Source organism: Pogona vitticeps, chromosome 6, assembly GCF_051106095.1.
Source record: "Pogona vitticeps strain Pit_001003342236 chromosome 6, PviZW2.1, whole genome shotgun sequence".
Taxonomy (NCBI): domain Eukaryota; kingdom Metazoa; phylum Chordata; class Lepidosauria; order Squamata; family Agamidae; genus Pogona; species Pogona vitticeps.
In genome coordinates this window covers 1,469,555-1,490,179 of record NC_135788.1, presented here as the reverse complement: position 1 = coordinate 1,490,179, position 20,625 = coordinate 1,469,555, and the positions used below count along the sequence as shown (strand labels likewise).

The 20,625-nt window shown below is 54.4% G+C and overlaps 1 protein-coding gene across 2 annotated transcripts in view; it reads left to right on the top strand.

Annotated features, from left to right (window-relative positions):
* The window catches only part of LOC110082570 (uncharacterized), a 38,848-nt gene extending 20,127 nt beyond the window's left edge, over positions 1 to 18,721 (top strand). For both annotated transcript variants that reach the window (XM_073002719.2, XM_073002720.2), the window contains exons 2-9: positions 3,758 to 9,637; positions 11,405 to 11,704; positions 12,153 to 12,241; positions 12,830 to 12,913; positions 15,122 to 15,268; positions 16,638 to 16,769; positions 17,938 to 18,060; positions 18,541 to 18,721. In XM_073002719.2, coding sequence (XP_072858820.2) covers positions 3,758 to 9,637; positions 11,405 to 11,704; positions 12,153 to 12,241; positions 12,830 to 12,913; positions 15,122 to 15,268; positions 16,638 to 16,769; positions 17,938 to 18,060; positions 18,541 to 18,555 — 6,770 coding nt within the window. In that variant the 3' untranslated portion in view covers positions 18,556 to 18,721. The remainder of the gene's footprint in view (positions 1 to 3,757; positions 9,638 to 11,404; positions 11,705 to 12,152; positions 12,242 to 12,829; positions 12,914 to 15,121; positions 15,269 to 16,637; positions 16,770 to 17,937; positions 18,061 to 18,540) is intronic.
* Positions 18,722 to 20,625: the final 1,904 nt, after the last annotated feature.

Below are 20,625 nucleotides of genomic sequence, written 5' to 3'. Positions count from 1 at the left end.
GGTGGCGTCGCTTGAGGTGCTGATGAAGCTTCTCTTTATCTCTCGTGAATCAATGGCTCTCCAGAGAGAGCTGATTCAGCCGTTCTGCACAGGAGCGCGTGACCCCCGGGGGAGTTTCTGCACGTTGTCACCAAACGCATCCAGAGGCTGGAGAAGGCTTGTTCCAAAAGATCAGAGTATCTCGGTTCTAAGGGATGGTGTTTCTTTTTACGTGTATGGGTGATTTTTTTTTTTGCTTGCTTGCTTGTTTGCTTGTGTTCTTACAAATTGACCCGAACTCTTATTCAAGAAGACATGTTTACCTACTAGGAAGTTAAAACAACAGAAAACCCTCTGGTACCTTTAACGACTAACAAGTTTCATTGGTCAGGAGCGTTCAGGGACTGCAGCCAACTTTTTCAGATGCAAAAAGGGGTGGTTTTTGAAAAAGTTTTTTATTTGCCATCGGGTCCCATTAGGGTGCCCCTAGTACGGTTTCTTGTTAGCTTGATGCACGTTCTGTATTGGGCAAGGCTCATGCTTGAGTGATGGAAGGCCATCTCACTTTGCATTTGAGTCGGACGCCCACGGGAGAGGATGGCAGCCTGCGTGTTGGGGTTTCTTCTTCCAGAGAAGTAATGTTTGCAAGGCTTGCATCGTTGCCGGCTTTACCAGTGAACAGATTTATCTTATTTTCTTTCAGCTGTTGAGCAGATAAGCCCTGATGTGTACCCCCCTTAAGTTCTGCCCCCCTCCAGGCAGATGCCTATACAAAAATCCTGAACCCATTCCTGTCTTGATAAAGAATAGGGGCAGACGGCCCACAAGCACGTTTTCAATTTTGTGCAGAAACAGGAATTTGGAAGTAGGGCTCATCCACGCACCCTATTCGCTCTTTGTCAAAGCGGTGCTCCCATCACCCATTGATTCACATTAATTTAACGAACCAGCATTGACTGCACAGGAGACTCAAACCCATTGCTTCCACTTCCCTTTTATTTCAGGATTTCCTGCCTGCCTTTTTTGTGTGTGTTTTATAACTGTTTAAAAGGATCAATTCAGATCGTGTCAGCCCTGTCTTTTCCTTGGCCTGAACCAACCTGGTTCCTATGGAATGTAGGGAGTTCAAATTCTCCATCCGTGAGAGAGAGCTCTACCTTTAATTGCCCCCCAACCCATGGGAGGGAACGAAGCAAGAGAGCAGGGAGGGCATCAAAGCAAAGGAGGGGAAAGAGGTGGGAGGAGAGGTGTGGAAATTCAATTCAGAAGAATCCAGATTACATTTAAGGAAAAATTGAAACAGATCTGGAAGCCTGGAGTGAGGGATTCCAGATCCGTGGGGGAAAGGGACCCCCAACTGTGAGTACTGCCATGCTGGAGGGATTGATTTGGGTTGGGCTGGATGACCTTAGAGGCCCCTTCCAACTCCGTTACGGTATGATTCTCTTCCCACGCCCCTCCGTCAAAGCCCCTCAACCTCCAACGGACGAGCCCTTAAAAATGCCCACCAGTCCTGATCATGTTCCACATCTGGTTTGGAATTTCTGAGGTGTGTTGGTCAAACCGTCTGGACGGCTCACAACATTTCTTCGCCTTTGGTATGAAAGCGGAACAGTTTTCATGCGGCAATTCCCTGGGGTTCCCTGGGGTTCTCTCTCCCCCTGGACCGGAACGGAGGGGTTTGTGCATGGCAGAAGAGGGGATGGAGAGAGAGAGAGCTTGCGCCGAGAGGGCAGTGGCCATGCGCTGCTTCTACAATTGCAGCTAGGTCTCTGGAGGCTGGGCTGGGTCAAGGGGCAGAAGGGAGAGAAGCATCCGAGCCCCTTAGCATCAGTTTTGCCCAAGAGTGAACAACCTGCTTCTCCCATCTATGCAGGCATCAGATTTGGCAGCTCTTCCCAGGCCCTGCCTTGCCCCTAAAACGAAGAGTTAAGCAATACCGATTTATGGCCTTATGTGTTCAAAGTACTCCTTAATCACTCGCCGGTCCATCAGTAGGACTGCCCAGATCAATACCGGGGGCAGAGGAACCCTCTGGGAGGCTGTTCCGGGAAAGCGGGAGGAGAGTGTCAGAAGACACGCGGAATGATTCCCCCAACCCCTGGTGTTCGAGCCCTGATCTTGGGGAATTCACACCTCAGAATTCCCCTCCCAGGATGGATACAGGCAGCCCAAAGAAATAACTTTTCTGTGGTCACATGACCTGGGAGGGAATTCTGGAAGCTGTGTTCCAAAAAAAAGTCACTTTTCCAAGGTGTGACTCAAAGCAGGCGACCCAAAAACTCAGTGAGGGCTTAGCCAAGGTTCTGCTGTTTTCGGTGCCCCTTAGCGGGATACAGGGGGATTCCTGCATTTTGGAGGCTCCATAAATGGACTAGAGCCACACAGCTTAGCAGGTAAAATGGTGCCCGGTTTCCCAAAGTGTGATTCGAAAACCTGCTCGCTTAGACGGCAGGGTGTATATCTCTGGAGGAGGCTGGAATAGAAGCCGGGGAGTGACTCTGTTTGTGGTAGCCAACCTTTCTCTTTCCGTAACAGCAGCACGATGCTATTAGATGGAGTCCAACGTTTGGCTACTTTTCCTGACTGGCTACTGATGCTTAAAAAGCCATAACGGGCCCTTCTTACCATGCATAAAAGCCCCGAGGGGCAATCTGGCTTGAATATTGATGCAGAATTCTGTATCTCATTCCCAGCTGTTTTTAAGGGAAGGCTTTTAGGCTCCGGGCCAAAGCAAAGCCTCGTCCTAAAAGCTTCTCGAGTGTCTCGCCAGCCTTCCCTGAGAATGGATTGTTCTGTTTGCTGTGCTTCTGAGCAACAGAGTCTGTTTTGTGGACAGTGCGGTTGGATGAGGGTCCCCCAGTCCAAAAACCCAAATCTGCTCACCTCTAGCTTCAATCTGTTCTGAAAACAGATCTGGAGATCTTTATGGGCTGCCCCCCCCCGATGCATTTAGTAGGTAATTTTGCTTTTATTTTAACGCTTTTGACTTGAGCTGCTTCCCATTCCTGATGTGGAGGCACTGAGCAGTAAGAACACTGGTGTTAATATATTGCAAACAGGACCCACCTTGCCCAAGTCTTACCTCCTTTGGCTGTCAGGGGGTCATGGAATGTCACAAATGTGCTGACCTACTAAGAAGGTGGCACCACACAAGACTGGAGGGGCTCCATTTCTTCCCCTCAATCTCCGGAGGAAAGGGTTTGGAAGAGGGAGACCGGTTCTGCAGGGTCTCAGGATGGGTCAGCTGCTGATTGCAAGCCGAGAGGGGAGTGCATAAGCAAATCCAGAGCTTGGAAAACTCCCCCCCCTTTTTTTTTGAGTACAGCTCCCAGAATCATCCCGCCCCCCCCCCCCGGCCAGCATTTGGGGAGTCCAAAACAAATTCCCCACAAACCTTTTCGAGCTCTGTTTGAGGACCTCCATCTCAGTGTCTAGCGATCACCACTTGGTTTTTTTCTCTGCGTTGCTGCAAAAACGTAAGATGAGTGGCTGGTTTCATCTCTACCTCCACCCGTTCGTTCCTGACCAGCCAAGTTGTGAACTTGGGGGAGAAAATCAGCTGGTGTTTTGTCTGATGGCAATCTTAGGGGTCTGGTTGTTCCAACCGTTGTGTTTGAAATCTTGCAGCTGAAGTTGGTGCTGTGTTTGGCAAGACCTTGTGCCCAAGGATGGAGGTCTTGACTCCAGCTTGCTGTGAGGAGCTTTTGAGTCACACTTCTTCCCAGTGATCTCTCTCTCTCTTCCCCCCCCCTCCCAATTTCTCTCCTTGCTATAGATGGCTCTCGGAGCAACTCTCCAGCCTCCACGCCCAGCAGCGATGCCCTGACACCCCTCCAGTTCTCCCCAGCGGTGACGCCCGACTTCCAGGCGGAAACCTCGGTGGATCCCACCCTGTGCGGCAAAAACATGCTGGCCTTCCGACCCACCAAGAAGGAAGACCGGCCTCAGCCGGAAGGGGCCAGCTGCGACATGGCGGTCAGCAATGCCACGGCCGGCCTGGTGGCCCTGAGTGAATGTGGGCAGGTCAGGGTGGAAGAAGAAGAGGCCCCCCAGCCCAGCAAAGCGGCCTCCAAAGGTCCAGGGGAACCTCCCGGGGAGGACATGCTGGAGACCCGGATCGTCATGGGGGAGGAGACCCAGTGCCTGAGCGAGGAGGAAGAGGAGGCCGAAGAGGCTGGGCAGCAGGCCAAGGCTGACGTCTTGACCATCGGCTTGGGGGCGGAGGAGGAGGAGGAAGGCACCACTGGTCAGGTCCTATGGGGAGCTGAGGAGCTCCTGGTTGAGCCTCCCTCTCCGGCCGCAAGAGACCCAAGCATCATCCTCTCCCTGCCTGACCTCCGGAAGCACAAAGAGCCTGAGGCCCTGGCGGCCCCGGCCGCGGGGTCACCCTCGTTGTTCTCTCAGGGCGAACTCAGGGCTGACGTGCCTTTCCCTCTTCCCGCGATCTCCAAAGACATTCCCTCGGAGTCCGCACCCCTTCAGATCCCCTTTGGGGGCCTGGACTCGGAGCTCTACTTCACGGCTCCCTCGACCCCCATCCGGGTCGGCTTCTCGCCCCTCAGGCCGCTCCCACCCCACGCCCAACAGCACCTTCCTCTCTCCAAAGAGGGCTCCGGCGAGGAGCACCACGACGTGGACGCCGAGGGCCTCGGCTCTCCGCCCACCTCGCCCTCGGGGTCCTACATGACTGCCGAGGGGGGCAGCTGGGCCTCGTCCGGCACCGCCAGCACCTCCCCCTCTTGCTCGCCAAACCTGATGGCCGAGTCCGAAGCCATGGAGGAGGCTGCCGAGGGGGTGGGGGAGCTTGCCGAGGGAGCACCGGTGAGGTCGCCGGCCGTGGCTCCTGGCCTGTCCCCTGAGCTGGGAAGAGAGGTGACCTTCCAGACTCTCTCGCCCCATGGAGTCCACGCCTCGTTTGCGGCCGACGAGGAGGGCGAGGACGATGACGAGGGGCAGACGACTCCAGAAGAAGATGACCCCTGGGACCCTGACATGGCCGCCCTGGTCCCTCCAAAGCTAGAGCCGGTCAAACTCTCTTGGACCGAGAGTGGAGAAGAGTCCGAGGAAGATGAACACAGACTGACCTACGGCCCGTCGGGCCGCCCTGTCGTCCCTTCCAAGAGCTTGCCTCCTGACGAAGAGGGAGCCAGGGAGCCGGCGAAACCCAGCGCCTGGCCCTGTTCGTTCGACGCCTCCTCCGGGCCTCTACCTGCAACCGAGGCGCCCGACCCACGAGCAGAGATGGCGGCTTCCTCTCCCGATGACGGCGTGGAGAACGCGGAGAACGACCCGATGATTTCGGCTTTGCTGCTGCCCTTTCGGGGGAGCCTCCTCTTTGAGGCAGAGTCCCTGGAGATCACTCTCTTCCCACAAGGGGAATCGGTGGGAAACGATGTCCTTTATGGGGAGGAGGAGGAAGAAGAGGAGGAGGAGGAGGAGGAGGAGGAGGAGGAGGAAGACAGCACGTCGGCCTCCTTCCTCCATTCTCTCTCGGAAGCCTCCATCCACGAAGGGGTGGACGAGTCCTTCGCCTACCGGGATGACACCTCTCAGTCCTCTGACTCTGCCTCCTATAACGGAGAGGAGGATGAGCGCCGGTACAGCGTGGAACAGTACGCCGTGGTTTCCAAAGCTGCCCACGAAGAGGCCGCACCAACCAAGGAAGAGCCGTGCTCGGGCAGCGAGAGCGAGATGGAAACCTCGTCAGAGCCGTACAACTCAGAGGACGACGAAGCCTCTTTGGTGGCATGCAGAGAGCCCCAGGAAGGCGAGGGAGAAGCAGAGGAGCGAGGCTCCTTCCAGGGGGGAGACCCAAGAGGGGAAGAGGTGCCCCAGGAGAAAGAAGCTGCTGACGGCCCCATGGAGGTGGCGACTCCCACCGGGCTGCAAACCGAGCCACTCTTGAGAGGCCCAGGCAACTCACCTGAACGTTCAGGAAGCAGGAGCACTTCTCCTTCTCTGCAATGCCAGAGGTCTCCTCCAGAGCAGGAGGAGACCTCTGCAGCTGTTCCTGCCCTGTTGGGTTCCAGAGCACGAAGTGAGGAAGAGGAAGGGTCTCCGGGAGGGAGGGGTTCCCGCTCTGCCTCTCCCGAGCCTGAGCCTCTCTCAGAGAACGAAGAGGCCCCGGAGGAAGGTCCCCCTGATCTTGCGGGGGAGTGTCTCATTGCCTGCTTTGATACCGATGAGGAATCAGACCCCTTACCTCCTTTAGAGGAATCTCCAGGGGAGCCTCAAGCCGTGGGTCAGATGGCCAAAGAATGGGTAGCCCCAGGAGGTGCAGGAGCGGCCATTCCTCTGGGATGGGAATCGGAGCTCTACCCCGTGGAGCTGGCCGTGAGGGAAGCCAACGACCCGGCTGCCTTTGACATTGGTGCCAAGCTGAAAGAGTCTGAGGAGCAACTGCTGGAACTCCTGGACCAAGACGAGGCCTTGGGGGAAGAGGAGGAGGACCCGGTGGAGCCGGGGGGCCCCAACGGAGGAGGGTTGGAGGCAGAACCCAAGAAGGAAGCGCTGTTTGCCTCTCTCCTTGAGGTGTCCGAGGTGGGCAGTTTGGAGCAGCCCGAAGTGATCCGAGCCGACAGCGAGCCGGCCGAGGAGTGCCTCATCGCCTGCTTCGATTCGGAGGACGAACTTGAGGAAGCCGCCTCCCTCGACCACATGAACAACAACGACCATGCGGTGGTGATGTTTCTGGAGGCGAAAACGGACTCCCAGCCCCTCACGGGACTCAACGACACACCGGAGGACGTGTTTGTGGCAGCTCGCCACCTCCTGTTGGAGGCGCCACCGCCTGGGCCGACTCCTCCGCCCCACACGGAGGCTGAGGAACCCCCTGAAGACCACCGTTGGAGCTTATGTGGGAGGCAGAGAGGGCTGGAGAGGGGCCCCCACGTAGGACATCTTCCTTGTGAGGAAGGGGCCCAAGGGGACGACCCAACCACCCAAGTGCCCACCGATGCCCAAGATGCCAGCGTCGGGGTGGCTCAGCCTGGTGAGCTGCCACCACCGATAGGGATGGGCAGCTGTGCTGTGGGTCCTCCCGCTGGGGAAACCTTTGAGAATGGGAAGGAAACTTCGGAGCCACTTGGGGAAGACGTCTGCGCCGCCGAAGACCGGCCAAAGGCAGCGGCTGAAGAGTTGGAGGAGCACCCCCAAGAGTTGCCCGCTGAGGGTGAGGCTGGCCAGAACTGGGGAACTCCCTCTGAAGAGGAAGAAGAGGCTGAGGAAGACGACACCGCTTCAGAACTTGAAAGTGGAGAGTGCAGGAGGGCAGCATCAGTGGAAGGAGATGCTCCCCTTAGAGACCCTCTTGAAGCTGAACATCCAGCCAGGGATGACGCCGGGGGGTTGGAATCGGGAGCCGGAGTGGTCCAGGATGTAACCGATGCTCGGCCCTTGGCCTCTGAACGCCCTCCTGTCGTGACAGACAATAACATGAACTTGGTGCAGGTTGAGAGCGAGGAGATGATTTGTGTTCCCGTGGTCAGCGGGATGGGCAGCGAGACACACTTGGTGGCAGATGCTGGTGAAAAGGCAGGGCCCAGTGAAGGAGACAGTGATCCAGGGGTGCCCATGGCCATGGAGGTGACCGGCCAGATCAGCTCCCGGGCGCCTGTGGTTGGAGGGATGGGAATGGTAGCACCTCGGGCAGCCACCGAAGACGTTGAGCTGTTTTATCAGCAAAGCTCTGAGGTCCAAAGTGAGGGGGTGTGGTTGGAACCGGCTGCATCTCCGCCTTCTCCAGATGACCGCCAGCCTTTGGACACCAAAGCTCAGGGAGATGAAGTTTCCTCAGAAGCCGCAGAAAACGTAAATGCAACATCTTCCCTAGAGCGGGAGGGTGACGTCTCCTGTCGCCCTGCACAGCAGGCCCATAAGAAGACCTTTGCGGAAGCGCTCCTTCAAGGCCTCCTGCCCGTTTCACGGGCTGAAGTCACCTTCCAGGGAGAAGATTTGGAAGCCTCCTCCTCCTCTTCTTCTTCAGAGCTGCCCGATGTCTCTCCATCCCAGTCTCTTACAGATTCCAGCTTCTTCACAGCAGCCGAAGGTAGTTCGATGGAGACTGTGGTGCTCACTGCCTCTCCGGACTCCAAAAGAGAGGCGCTTAAGACTCCCGAGGAAATGTGGGGCAGCCCGGCCCGTGTGGTGGAGGAGAGACCTTCTCCACAAGAGCAACAGGCGGCAGCATCTGAGCCTGAAGATGGCAAGGCTGAACCTGTGCCTGTATCGCTGGAAGTTTCCTCAGCCGAGGGTCCTTCTCCTCAGACGCTGGCGGTGTGCCTGCATCACACAGCTCTCGCCCAGACTTCCTCCTCAGCCGCCTCACGGCGTTCCAAGACCCAAAGAGATCCCCCGACCATGTCTAATGATAACCAACAGGTCTTCTTTGCTTCTGAGGAGGAGATATATTTGACTGAGCCCAAAGATGCCCTTTCCAGTAGAACGGGAGACATGGGTGGTGCCGAGGCTGCAGGACACCCACAGGCCGTGGACGTGGACACAGCCTTGGTGGATTCTGAAACCGTGGTGCTGGAAAGCGGGCCAGCCACTCCTTGCCCGCTTGAGCCACCTGGTGCCTTGTTGCAGAGCGACGTGGCTGTCGCTGAGCTTCCTGACCGGGTTGCAGACCAGCAGCAAATAACCAGCATGTTGCGAGGCTCCTTTGGGAACCTGAAGGAGCAGAGAGCAGGAGCGGTTCGACTCATGAGTAGCCAGCTAGTAGCAGAAGCCCAAAGCCTCCTTGGCAGCCTGAAGGGGAGCGTTGTGGAGAATTCCTCCGGAGAGCTCACGCCGGAGTGGTCGGAGGCAAAAGATTCTGGCGAAGAGCCATTATCATCTCAGGGTTCCAGTGATGCGGCCGCTGATAGAGACCGAGACACCCTGCCGCCTTGTGAGGAGGAAACGGGGAGAGACGACCTGGGAAAGGAGAGGCCGGAGACGCTGCCGGAAGCTGAGGGTGTTCCCAACCCGTCAGAGGTGGAGGATACGCTTCTGAACCGTCTGGCCACTTCTGGGCCCGGAGGCAATGAGCAGCCTCACGAGGGTCTCATTTTGATGCCGGATGAAGGCCAGGGAGAGGAGGCCGAAGTGGCCGAGAGAAGGCCACGCCAGCAAGAAGAGCTGCCGTTCCAGAGTCCGGAAGCTGATGTGGTGGCAGAGGAAGGAATCCGGGAGATACAAGACGAGGTGGGATCAAGAGCTCTCGTGGAGGAGCAGCCCGGCCACCTCAGGGTAGAGGAGGAGGAAGAAGCGCAAGCAGAACAAACCGCCTCCCACAGCTTTACTGAAGTCACAAAGGATTCTGCTCTGGAAACTGACTTCCTGCCCACGGATGCCGCCCTTCCGTGGCCACGGGCTCCCTCGGGAACCACCACTGCTCTAGAATCTCTGGCTGCTCCCGTTTTGCAGACTGAGCCCCCCGGGTCTCCCATTGTGGAAGAGACGCCCGTCTCGCCACCTCCTTCTCCAAGTCCTGAGCCTCAAGAAGTGCCTCCTCCTGCTACGCCACCCCTGCCTCCCTCGGAGGGCCGTTTGCCAGGCCCGGCGGCTGCTCCGTGGCTCCCTGCTCCTGCCGCCGTGGGCTTCGGAGAGGAACATGCTCCTTCCAAAGAGACCCCATGCCACCTGCAGGACTCCAGAAATCTGCCTGTGGAAGGTGAGCCCCGCCACACCCCCAAATCCTGTTTCCTCCACTGGAATCAGAACATTAAACATGGGCCATCAGCCTCTATGGCTGTCCAGCTAACGCAGTTACCTGGACGGGATATCCACCTCTCTAGGCATTGTGGTGTTGGGCCTTTTCTGTGTTGCTCTGTATCCTCATGGGTCAGAGAACTGCAGTGGGGTGTGTTTGTTTGTGTGTGATCCATGTGGGTGTGTTGAGAGCCCCGGGCCCCTAAAGGGCCCCGAGGATCCTCTGGCTGCCATTGGCTTACCTGCTGTGATGTCACAGGGCCAAGGGTGAACTAGGACTTAAGATTCATGGAGACCTTGACAGTTTAAGGGATTTAGAATCTCTGATTAGGGATGGGAGATAGAGAGGTGGATTTCTCATCCGTGACTGCTCTGTTACTGTCCCTCCTGGTTTGGGGGGGGGACACACTGTGGCCCACTGTGGTAGACCCTCCTGAGCAGCAAGATTTGCCCATGTTGCAGTGGGGAGGGCTTTCCACTAAAGGGGGAACAGCAGAGCGGGTGAAGCTTCCCAAACGCAAAGTGCCACACGTTAGGGACGATATTGCCCCCAAAGTCTGCCTTTGTGGGTAGCTTTGCTTTCCAACTCCCGTGATGTCACTTCTCCCTGTTTTAGGGAAGGAGAGAATGGAATAAAACTCAGCCTTTTCCTGCAGTGCTGGCCCAAAAGGGCTGACTAACCCTTGTGAACACAAGAGGAGGGAGGGGGGCACACCTGTGATCCTCTGGTGCCCCAAACTGCCTGGTCCCAAACCAACAGCCCCCGGTAACCCTCTTCCGGGTGCCACTAGGTTGCTCCTGCGCTCTAGCCCTGCGCGATCACATTTCTGTAACCTGGGGGTGGGCAATGTGTAGCTTCTGAGCTGATACAGCCCCCAAGCCATTTTTGCACGCACACACCCAAACTCTTCCTGGAACCACTTCTTGATGGGAAACATGCCCGCCTTGACTATAAATGAATGCAGCCTCTGGTCCATTAGCAACATGGTGTATTTGACCATTTAATGCCTCCCGCTTCTTTTATGTGGCGTCTTCCAGACAAGGCTGAGGGGGGCAGCAAGCAGGAACCTTGGCATTTCCAGATTTCAGCCTCACCTCATTAAATCTCTTACAAGGCCTCTGGGCTAGCATGACAAGGGAGGTATCCTGGGGAATGAAAAGGATTTAGAAAATCCAGTTGCGCAGTAAATTCTCCCCGTAGTCTGGAAGCCACCGCCTGGGCCCTATGGTATGGGAGGGGGGCACTGGATTGCTTGGGGGTGCTCACACACATTTGGGACCTCCACCTGCCTGTTCACCACAGATACCAAGCCAGCTATTTTTTAAAATTTGGCATATTCAGCAAGGAGACTGTGGAGGCCTTTAACAATCGTGAAACCTTCCCAGCTAAGTTCTTGAGACTCTCTCCCCCAAGCCCCCCCCCCGGCTTTTTCTGAGCCATGTTCCAGATCTCCCCTATGCTGAATGGTCCATGCATTGCCTGGAGGAGTCTTGGAACCTGCCTCCTTTAAAAAGCATTTTTTCTCCAAGCCTTGCTCAAGAGTAGTGGCCATTCCTGCCTCCCGGCTCTTGTTCACCATGCCTTACACAAGTGGGGAGAGAGATGTGGGGGACCCCCGTTGGAACACCACCTTTCACTACCATGATTTGAGGCCCTGAAGGTCAAGCCATCGGAGGTGGGGAAAGGATGCTGAAGTTTTATTCCACCCCCCTCCCTCCCTTTCCTCAGGCCTTGAGAAGACCAGGCCCCCCGGGCCCTGCCAGCCTGACCTACTTCCCAGTAGCAAAGACGCCAGAGGCCGGAACCGGTTGCCCGGCAACAAAGATGTCCGTGGGAAGGCCTCGGCCTCTGCAGCGGAGAGGCGGGCTGACCGAGGGTCCCTGCAGCTGGAGTCCAGCTCCTCCGGGGAAAGGGAGCTCTCCTACCGTTGCCCAGAGATCGAGAGTCTGAAGGAGGCCACCGGCATGATGTTGCTGGAAGAGAAGAAGCCGCTGGTGGGGAAGAGAGGCCATGAGGCCAACCATAAAGGTGACCACAACCTCATTCCACCATTCTTGTAGCAGGCCCTGCTTGAGTTCCCCATCACGTAAGGCCCAACCGGAGGTGTGCTGCTGTGTAGGATGTTTCTGGTGTCCAGGATGCAAAGGTGAAGCCTCTGTGCCTGGCCGGCTAGGAGATGGGCCAAGTCTAGGGCCCAGATACACCGCAGTGACCTGGGAAGTACTGGTTTTCCTTTTGGGTGACAGAGTGTGATCTTTTCAGTGCTTTTCGATGAAGGTCACGATAAAAGCAGTTTCCCTTTTGCAAAATGTTAAATGAATTCCATGCATGGTGCTGGGCTTTCTTCCTCTGGTGCCGGAGGACAGGAAGAGAAAGCACAGGAGGCCACCATGGGAGGGGAGGTTGGCTTTTCACTCAGCCTCCAGTCTGAGATCCTCAGGGAATGATGCCGGTCCTTGCTCTGTTTTCCTTTTAGGGTCTTCGAATGACTCGGAAAGCAACGAGGGGTCAATACCTGAACTAGAAGAGCCGGAGGTTTCAGAACCACGGACAGCTCAGTCACAGGTACTTGGGCCTGGAAGGGAGAGAAGGCTGATGGCCGGGAGGGAGGGAGGAAAAGGAAGGAAGGAAGGAAGGAAGGAAGGGAAGGAAAAGGAAGGGAGGGAGGGAGGAAGGAAGGAAGGCTTCTGAAGGAAGGGAGGGAGGGAGGATTCTGAAGGAAGGAAGGATTCAGAGGGCAGGAGACTTCTTGTATTGGGGATCTGGGAGAAACTGTAAGCTTTGCCCCCTTTAGTAGGCTTGGCTTTACTCAACAATGAGGAGGCAGAAGTGTAGACAAATAAAAGATGCAAATAGCCCAGGATGATCTTGGTGTTGAGGAGGAGAACTCAAAGAGCTTGGGAAAGTTACTAGAACTTCCAGATTCTCCCAGTGAGCATTGCCAGTGGCCATGCTGGGTGGGATAGGATGATTCTATGGTCTGTTTTTTTTTTAAATCTACTTTTCCAAGCTCTGGATAGAGCACCATTGAGCATGTACAGAGGAGACCTCAGCTTGGTTGTTCTTCTCAGTGACAGTTGAATCCAGACGGTCTCTTTCTGGGAGGTTGGAGATCTGCTCAGGCTTGCCTCAGCTTGCTCTTGCCCCTTTCAGGCTCAGCTGACACACTCCTTGGGGACGGGCGAAGAATCCATCAGCAAAGCCAAACAGAGTCGGAGCGAAAAGAAGGCGCGGAAGGTGAGTCTAGAGCAGGGGATGCAAATGGGAAGCCAGTCATTCCCTTGAATCAGAATAGTTCCCCAGACTGCCGCAGGTGAAGCTTTTTGATAGGATCCCCTCAGAGAACATGGCCTCGGCGGTCAATATATAAAACAGTCACATGAAAACCGATGACACTATGTGTCATGATATATTTCACAGAAGAAGTATTTATTGTACTTCCCCCATGACTAGGTCTTACACAGTTTGCAAATGTTAAAAAAACCTATCTACATAAGAGAACCCAAACAATGCCAAAATATTTTTAGAGACTTTTCTGTTTCCATTGCTCCAGTGTGGATGCGTGCCTGCAATTTTTAATTCAGGGAAACAGGCTAGGAAACGGCACCTGGGGTGATTCTCCAGCAGTGGCCAAAATCTTGCTGCTTAGCATAGTGAATTGCACTAGAGTAGGCCCATTGAATTAATGAGGAGTTGGTGAGTCAATGCCTCTGCAAGCTCCATTGATTTAAAAGGGGTCTACTCTAACTGGGACTGACTTTAGCATAGTAAGTCAAAGTCAGAGGAGGCCCTTTTGAACCAATGGCACTTACAGAGGAGTTGACTCGCCCAATCCCCATTGATTCAGTGGGCCTTGTTGTTGTTGTTGAGTCGTTTAGTCGTGTCCGACCCTTCGTGACCCTGCGGACCAGAGCACGCCAGGCCTTCCTGTCTTCCACTGCCTCCTGGAGCCGGGTCAGATTCACGGTCGCTTCGATGACCCTGTCCAGCCATCCCATCCTCTGTCATCCCGTTCTCCTCTTGCCTTCACACTTCCCCAACATCAGGGTCTTTTCCAGGGAGTCTTCTCTTCTCATGAGTGGGCCTACTCTAGTGCAATTCACCATGCACAGCAATAGGATTTTGACCTGCAACAACATTTTATTGCCACTCTTGCCTAATGAGAAGTTCACGTCTTGAGGGGCGTTCAGTGATGACACAGTCTGGTTTGGATTTGGCTCCGTGATGGCGTTCTGCTGGCCTGTTCTTGGAACCAACTGGGATACAATACGAATCCTGGCAAGCAGTGGTCAGACGGTCTGGTGCCACTCCTTGCAGTGTTGGCGACAGCTGCCCTGAGTGGGGGGCAGGAACGGATTAGAGCAAGGATAAAGCTGCCTTGCCTTCCTCGTGGACTCAAGGGATTAGTCCTGCTTATGACACCTGCCCAGCCGCCACCGTTGGCTTTGCAGGGGTCCCAGCCATGCTATGCCCTGCCCAGAACCGAGCTGGCAGAGGAGATGAGGTATGGGTGTGAACCCCGGTAGCCCCTGGGCTTTCGGTTAGATTAACACTCTCCATCTTTAAATCCACATAAGGAAGAGGCGATCAATAAAACTGGGCAGGGCTTATGAAAACTTGGAAAGGGGGAAGAAGATAACAAAACATCACAAGTGAAGTCCATCATCCCCACTTCCCGACATGACTCTTACTTTAATAGAGGGCCGTTCCCGGGTTCCGATCACCAGGACAGCTTCGGTCTCTATGGAGGATGCGCTAGGTGGCCAACCCGCTCAGTTCGTAGCCCACGCTTCCTCTCCTTCACTATGAGCCCCTGGATCGAGGGCCCGTTTGCCCACATGGTTTCTTGAAGCTGGTGGTTGCAGCCTTTCTTTTCCCACCAGCGTCTACCCCAGAGGGCTCTTACTGTCCTCTCCAGTAAGAGGCTTATAGGGGTGGCTTATAATCGTATTTCTGGGCTTCTCCTTTTGGCACTCAGCGTTAGACCCACATCTCCTTTATTAGTCCCGTTTGCCTTGATCTTCCTCGTCTAATTTCATGGAACTCAGTGACTCCCGCTTCCCTTTCTTGTCTTCTTTCTAAACCAAACCTCAAGCCTGATAGCCTTTTCCGATGAAAGGGATTTGCTTCCCGTCACTTGATGGCTTTGAATCTGAGGTTTTCCCCAGATTTTCCGATGCCCCTCTCGTATTTTCAGGTAGTACAATCTTGGGGATGTCCATGCATGAATGTGTTCCCTGCCCAGCTTGACAAAAATAAGTCCTAATGACAGCCCGACCTACAGGTTGGGTGTAACCACTTTTGTATTCTGGACCGCCCGAGGGCTGTGTCTACCAGTTTTGTGTCTGTTAACCTCTTCCTCTTTATTTCAACTTTTTTGGCTTTGAATTAGCCTCATGGGTGCTTAACCAGATCATGTTCATGTCACTTTCTTAACTTTTCTAGGCTATGTCCAAGCTTGGGTTGCGGCAAATCCACGGCGTCACCAGGATCACGATCCGCAAATCAAAGAACATCTTGTTTGTGATCACCAAGCCAGATGTCTTCAAAAGCCCGGCCTCGGACATCTACATTGTCTTTGGAGAAGCCAAGGTGAGATGCTGAGGGAGGGAGTATAAGTTTGAGGGAAGTGTGGACCCTGGAGATAGTCAGCCAGCCCTATGGCATCTTGGGAAGAGTGGCCATCCGGTCACCTTCTGACCGTCCAGTCCAGTATAAATCAAGGGTTGGGAGTGCCTTTCAATTTCAGAAAAGATGGCAGTGGGTAGCAGGGAAAGGAAAAAGGTGGGATCAAAAATAATTGAGGTTGGATCTGTGCTAGGGGTGTTCCACTTTATCTTATGTATTCATTACATTTTTGCCCCACCCATCTGATGCCTAAGCAGTACTCTGGGTGGCTAACAGCAGTTAAGCCCTTTGTTGTTTGTTGTTTTTCATTCCCAACCCCCCAAATTATCCAGGAGTTCCAGCCTATAGACACACACCTAGAGACACCTACCCACATCTACATTCCACTCACCTGGAACAGGGCCTCCCTTTATTTCCTGTTCAAAAGGGAAACGTCCTCAGTGCTTTCTGGGAAGCCTTGGTCTTTGTGGGAAGTGTAGTTCTTGGGGGGGGGTTCCTGTATAGTCTAATGCAGTGGTCCTCAACCTTGGGCCTCCAGATGTTCTTGGACTTCAACTCCCAGAAATCCTGGCCAGCAAAGGTGGTGGTGAAGGCTTCTGGGAGTTGTAGTCCAAGAACATCTGGAGACCCAAGGTTGGGGACCACTGGTCTAATGGACAGCAAGACTACATTTCCCACAAAGACCAGAGCCTCCCAAGAAGCCCTGGGACAGCTTTCCTTTTGTACAGGAAGTAGGCCTGAGACAGCCTGGAAGTTAGGCCCTGTTTCAGGTGAGTGAAAAGTAGGCCTGTGTCTGTGGGGTGGAACTTCCTGCATTCTGCCTGAGGAATTCTGGGAGTTCACACCCAAATAGGGCACCCCAATCTACACTGCAAAGTTTCAGTAGTTTGAAAGGACTTCCGTGGTCACAGCTCCATCCTATGAACCCCTGGGATTTGTAGTTTGGTGAGAGACTCGAGATTCTCTGCTGTAAAGCTCTACTGCTGTGGTGCTCACCTTTTGATCCGCCCGCTCATTTTCCTGAACTGAAGCAGAGACTTAAAAGTGCCTCCCCAAACTACAAATTACGGTCGTCTGTAGGACAGAGCCTGACGGGCAAAATGGTATCGTATTGTAAGCTATACATCGTAGCTGTATTGTCTACCATGGAAGAATCATTGCAGCCATTTATAAAAACATATAAAAAGGTGGAAAACGATCAAATGGCTCGATGGTTCCTGTGATCCAAGACACTTAAGATTCCTGGTGGTCTCTCTTCCTCATGACCTGTACATCCCAAGAGAGCGGTCCTCAGCTTCCCTTCTCTCTCTCTCTGTGTGTGTGTGTTCTGCAGATCGAAGACCTTTCGCAACAGGTCCACAAAGCTGCGGCTGAGAAGTTCAAGGTGCCCATGGAGCACTCGCCTTTGATCACAGAAACGGCCCCCACCCTTACGATCAAAGAGGAGAGCGAGGAAGAAGAGGAGGTAAGTGCTTCCAGGGTGGGTGCGGACAGGGAAAGCCCCACAAGGCAGGGCCAACAACCTTCGGACCGTGTCTCGGCAGGGGTGGGAAAACGGGGGGGGGGGAGGGAACCAAGAGGACTGCGCCCCAAATGGGGATCTGGCCAGACCCTGCAAAGCAATGTTTTTGGAACACAACGTCCAGGATTTGGGGGAATTGTCGTCCAATAAGGAACTTTCCCCAAGCTTCAGTTCTCAGCCATGTGTCTTGAAAGGTTTTCCCTTTGCTGGGAAGTCATAGTATAAGCTGGCTTTTTCTGGGGCAGATTGTTGGTCTGTCCAGCCAATGACTTTTTTTATATTGCTTGTACTATGAGTTTTAATATGGTATCTGTTGAATGCTATTCTTAATATTTTAATAACTTATTTAGCTTTTCGCTTTGTTTCTTTTAATACTGTCAGCCACCTTGGATCCTTTAGGAGAATGTCAACAGATAAATATTTTAGTCAGACAGACAGAGTCTTATGGGGAAAGCAGCTGCGCCACCATAGAATCATGATGTCGGGAGGGACCTGTAAGGCCATCAAGCCCAACCCCTTGCTATTGGGACTTAGCTTCTTCCCCTGTTTTGGATCTGTCAGAGGCGTTGGGTGATTGGTTCTGTACAAGACTGGTCCAGAGCTTGGAGGAGTTACTTTTTCAGACTGCGTCTCCTTGAATCTCTCAGCTAGCATTCTGGGAGTTACAGTCCAAGAAGTAAATTTCGGAAGCTCTCGGCTGGATGCCAGACGATGGGATATGCACTTCTCTCCTCGTTGCCAGCGCTTGCTCCTGGGCGGGTTTGCAAAATGCAAAGTAGAAAAGTGCTCTGTCCCCAGATGGAGGTTTCTTTCAGGCGCAGATCCAGAGCACCCTTCTGGGTGCATGCAAAAGCCCCCCCCCCCCCGTGCACCCTCCGGGAGGCACAAAAAAGGCCGTCTCGTGGCAGCGATTTCCAAGTGTCTCCTCCTTGGTGGGGCGTGGGAGATAGAGACCGAGTCCCACGGTTCTTCCACCAGCAGAGAAGGCTGGCTAGGTGCCCTTTGTTAAGGAGGGGCGTAAAGGCACAATCGACGGCCACAGCCTCAGCTGGGATGTTGTGCCTTCGGATGCTGTCTCTCCCCCCCCCCCACACTCTTTCTCTCTTCGCAGGTGGATGAAACAGGTCTGGAGCTGAGGGACATTGAGCTGGTCATGGCTCAGGCGAACGTGTCACGCCCCAAAGCTGTCCGGGCTCTCCGGCACAACAACAACGATATTGTGAACGCCATTATGGTGAGTCCAGGCAGTTGGGTGGGGGAGGGGAGGGGAGGGGAGGGGGAGTCCCCATGCAGAAAGCACCCTGCAAGCTAGCTGCCCTTTCCTCAACCACCACCTTGTCTCCACGTAGAGCAGGGCCGGCACGCTGCTGGCTTTGAATATTTTGGATCATAATTTCTTGCCACCAGTGGGACGGGGTGAGCTAAGCCCAGGCGGTCTCGGGGCAGCCAGGTTGTCCACCCCAGGCTAGAGAGGTGGCTTTCCTCACTCCTGGACTGGTGGAGCAGAGTGTGGCCAACCTGCGGGGGCTTTGCCAAAAAGCCACTTCCAGGATGACCCAAGGATGACCTGCTGTTGGTGGGGGTCACGGACATGCCGTTTGTCCCTGCGAACGGATCCCTCCATGGCAACTGGTCTTGGTGGGGGATGATCTCTGGGGCACCCCTTCTTCCCTTCTGACTTTGATCTTCCCTTCCCCCCCCTTTTTCCCCCCAGGAGCTGACTATGTAGCATCGGTGGGCCGGCCTGCCCGCCTAGCCTCCGCCTCCGTTCTGTATAGATGCACAGTGGCCCATAATCCAATACAGCTGTTGTTCGTTAGGACTGCAAATAATTAGTCCCAACTATTCTGCATTGATAATGCTGCTCAATAAATGCTATATTCACTTGAACTGCAGATGGGTTTCCGAGTCGTCCCTCTGTGGGGGCTTGGCTGGGAGTGGGCGAGCGTGGCTTCGAGAGAAGGCAGAGTTTTCTCACCGCCTTGCTGGGCTTCTTTTGGAGTGGATGCGGACACTCTTGAGGGCTTGGCTTTGCGGTGCAGCTCAAAATAGCAGGGTTTAGCGACGGGCCACTGCAGGAGGGTAAAGCTGAATAGCCTTTTTTTGCCAGAGGAAAACTACACGTGGAGCGGAAGAGGTTGTTTCTAACAATTCTGTACCACCCACCTATGGGTTCCAACTTAATTCTCTCTCCCACGTGCCCTGCTCTTCCCTTGCTTACTTCCTAACATCTCCTCCTCCTGCATGTGATACATACAACAGACCACAATCCTTCTCCCATGTGCTACCACTTCAGTGGCAACAAGTCACAGGGGAGAAGGGGCCTCTTTCCCAAGCCCGGCACCCTCCAAAGGGGTTGGGCTACCACTCCCGTGACCCCACCCAGCTATGGGAGTTGTAGCAGTACAACAATGGAAGCAATGACCTTGGGAGTTGGCGGGCGCTCTAACCCTGGAGGCATTCAAGGAAAACTCAGATCATCACCTGGCAGATCTGCTTGGATGGTATTCCTGCCTTGAGCAGGGGGTTGGACTGGATGGTCTTTTAGGCGCCCTTGCAACTTCACTTTTCTGATTCTACCTTTTTATACCCATCATCTTTTAAGTAGTTGATTAACAGCCAGCCCCGTTCCTTCCAACGTGTGACTTTCTGGACTGCTTTGTTGGATAAGAACACCACTTTCATAGCTTGTGCGCCAAACAGCCGGCGCACCAGCCACCTTCCGGGGGGGGGGTGATGCAAGGGGACTAAGAGGCCCCCCGGCGACAGCCGTTCTCCCGAAAATCTGATGCAAGAGACGGCAAGAGCCTCGGCTTGCTTTGCCGAGCAGCCAGGCTTCGCTCTATAGGTAGGCAGAGAGCTTGGGATTCATGCCTGCCGGGGGCTGTCACTTCAGATTGTTTGGGAAGAATTAACTGCAGAGAGAGAGATTCAAGGGGCCCAAACGAAGCGCTTTCCCCCCAGCGCTCAAGAAGCCCGACCGCCCTCTCCTCTCTTCCTTTCATGGGAGATAAGTTGGGTCCATGGCATCCGTTGCTTCTGACGGTGAGCAAAGGCACCTTTCTCAGAATCAAGCGCTGGAGGTGGTCCGGAGCGCAGCATCCCATCTTACCAACAACCAGAGGCCCTCCAGCGCAGAACCCCACACCTAGAAGCGTTTCCCTCACTGGCCCTTGGCCATGAATCCAGGCTTTTCGAGTTTACAGCAAGCTTTTTTGTGGCCTGCCTTCTCCACCCCCGAGCTGGCGTCTCTGTGCCGGGGACCGTGTGGCTCCTGCTCCAAGAGGGGCAGCCAAAATGTGGCCTCCAGCAGTTGCTGGGCTTACCACCTCTGGCGTTTCCCACACCCTGGGCTGAGCCGGCTGGGACCTGCAGTTTAACACTCCAAGGGCCCTTCCTTCCCCTTTTGCCCTTAAGCAATGAAACCCCACATTGAAGTTGCTCCGTGGTTAGCCCGTTTCTTACTCGAGCGAGACGCCAAAACCCAACGGAAGGGTGCCGCACTGAATTTCTGAGGGGAGTAGAGTCTGTTATCAACTTCGGTCAAGTTCCTGAGCTAAATGCAGGCACCTGTCGTGAGAGTACATGGTTTGGATTAGAAAAATGACAGTCATGTCCCTGGTACAGTACTTACAGTAAGACAGATGTGTGCATGTGTGTATGCATATGTGTGCATGTGTGCGCGCAGCGTGGACTACAGGAAGACCACCCCATGGTCTCTGGGGATCAGTTCCACGCCTGGATGTTGAAAAAGGCAGATTACAGAAAACACTAATGACATGGTTTCTGGCTCTCTTCT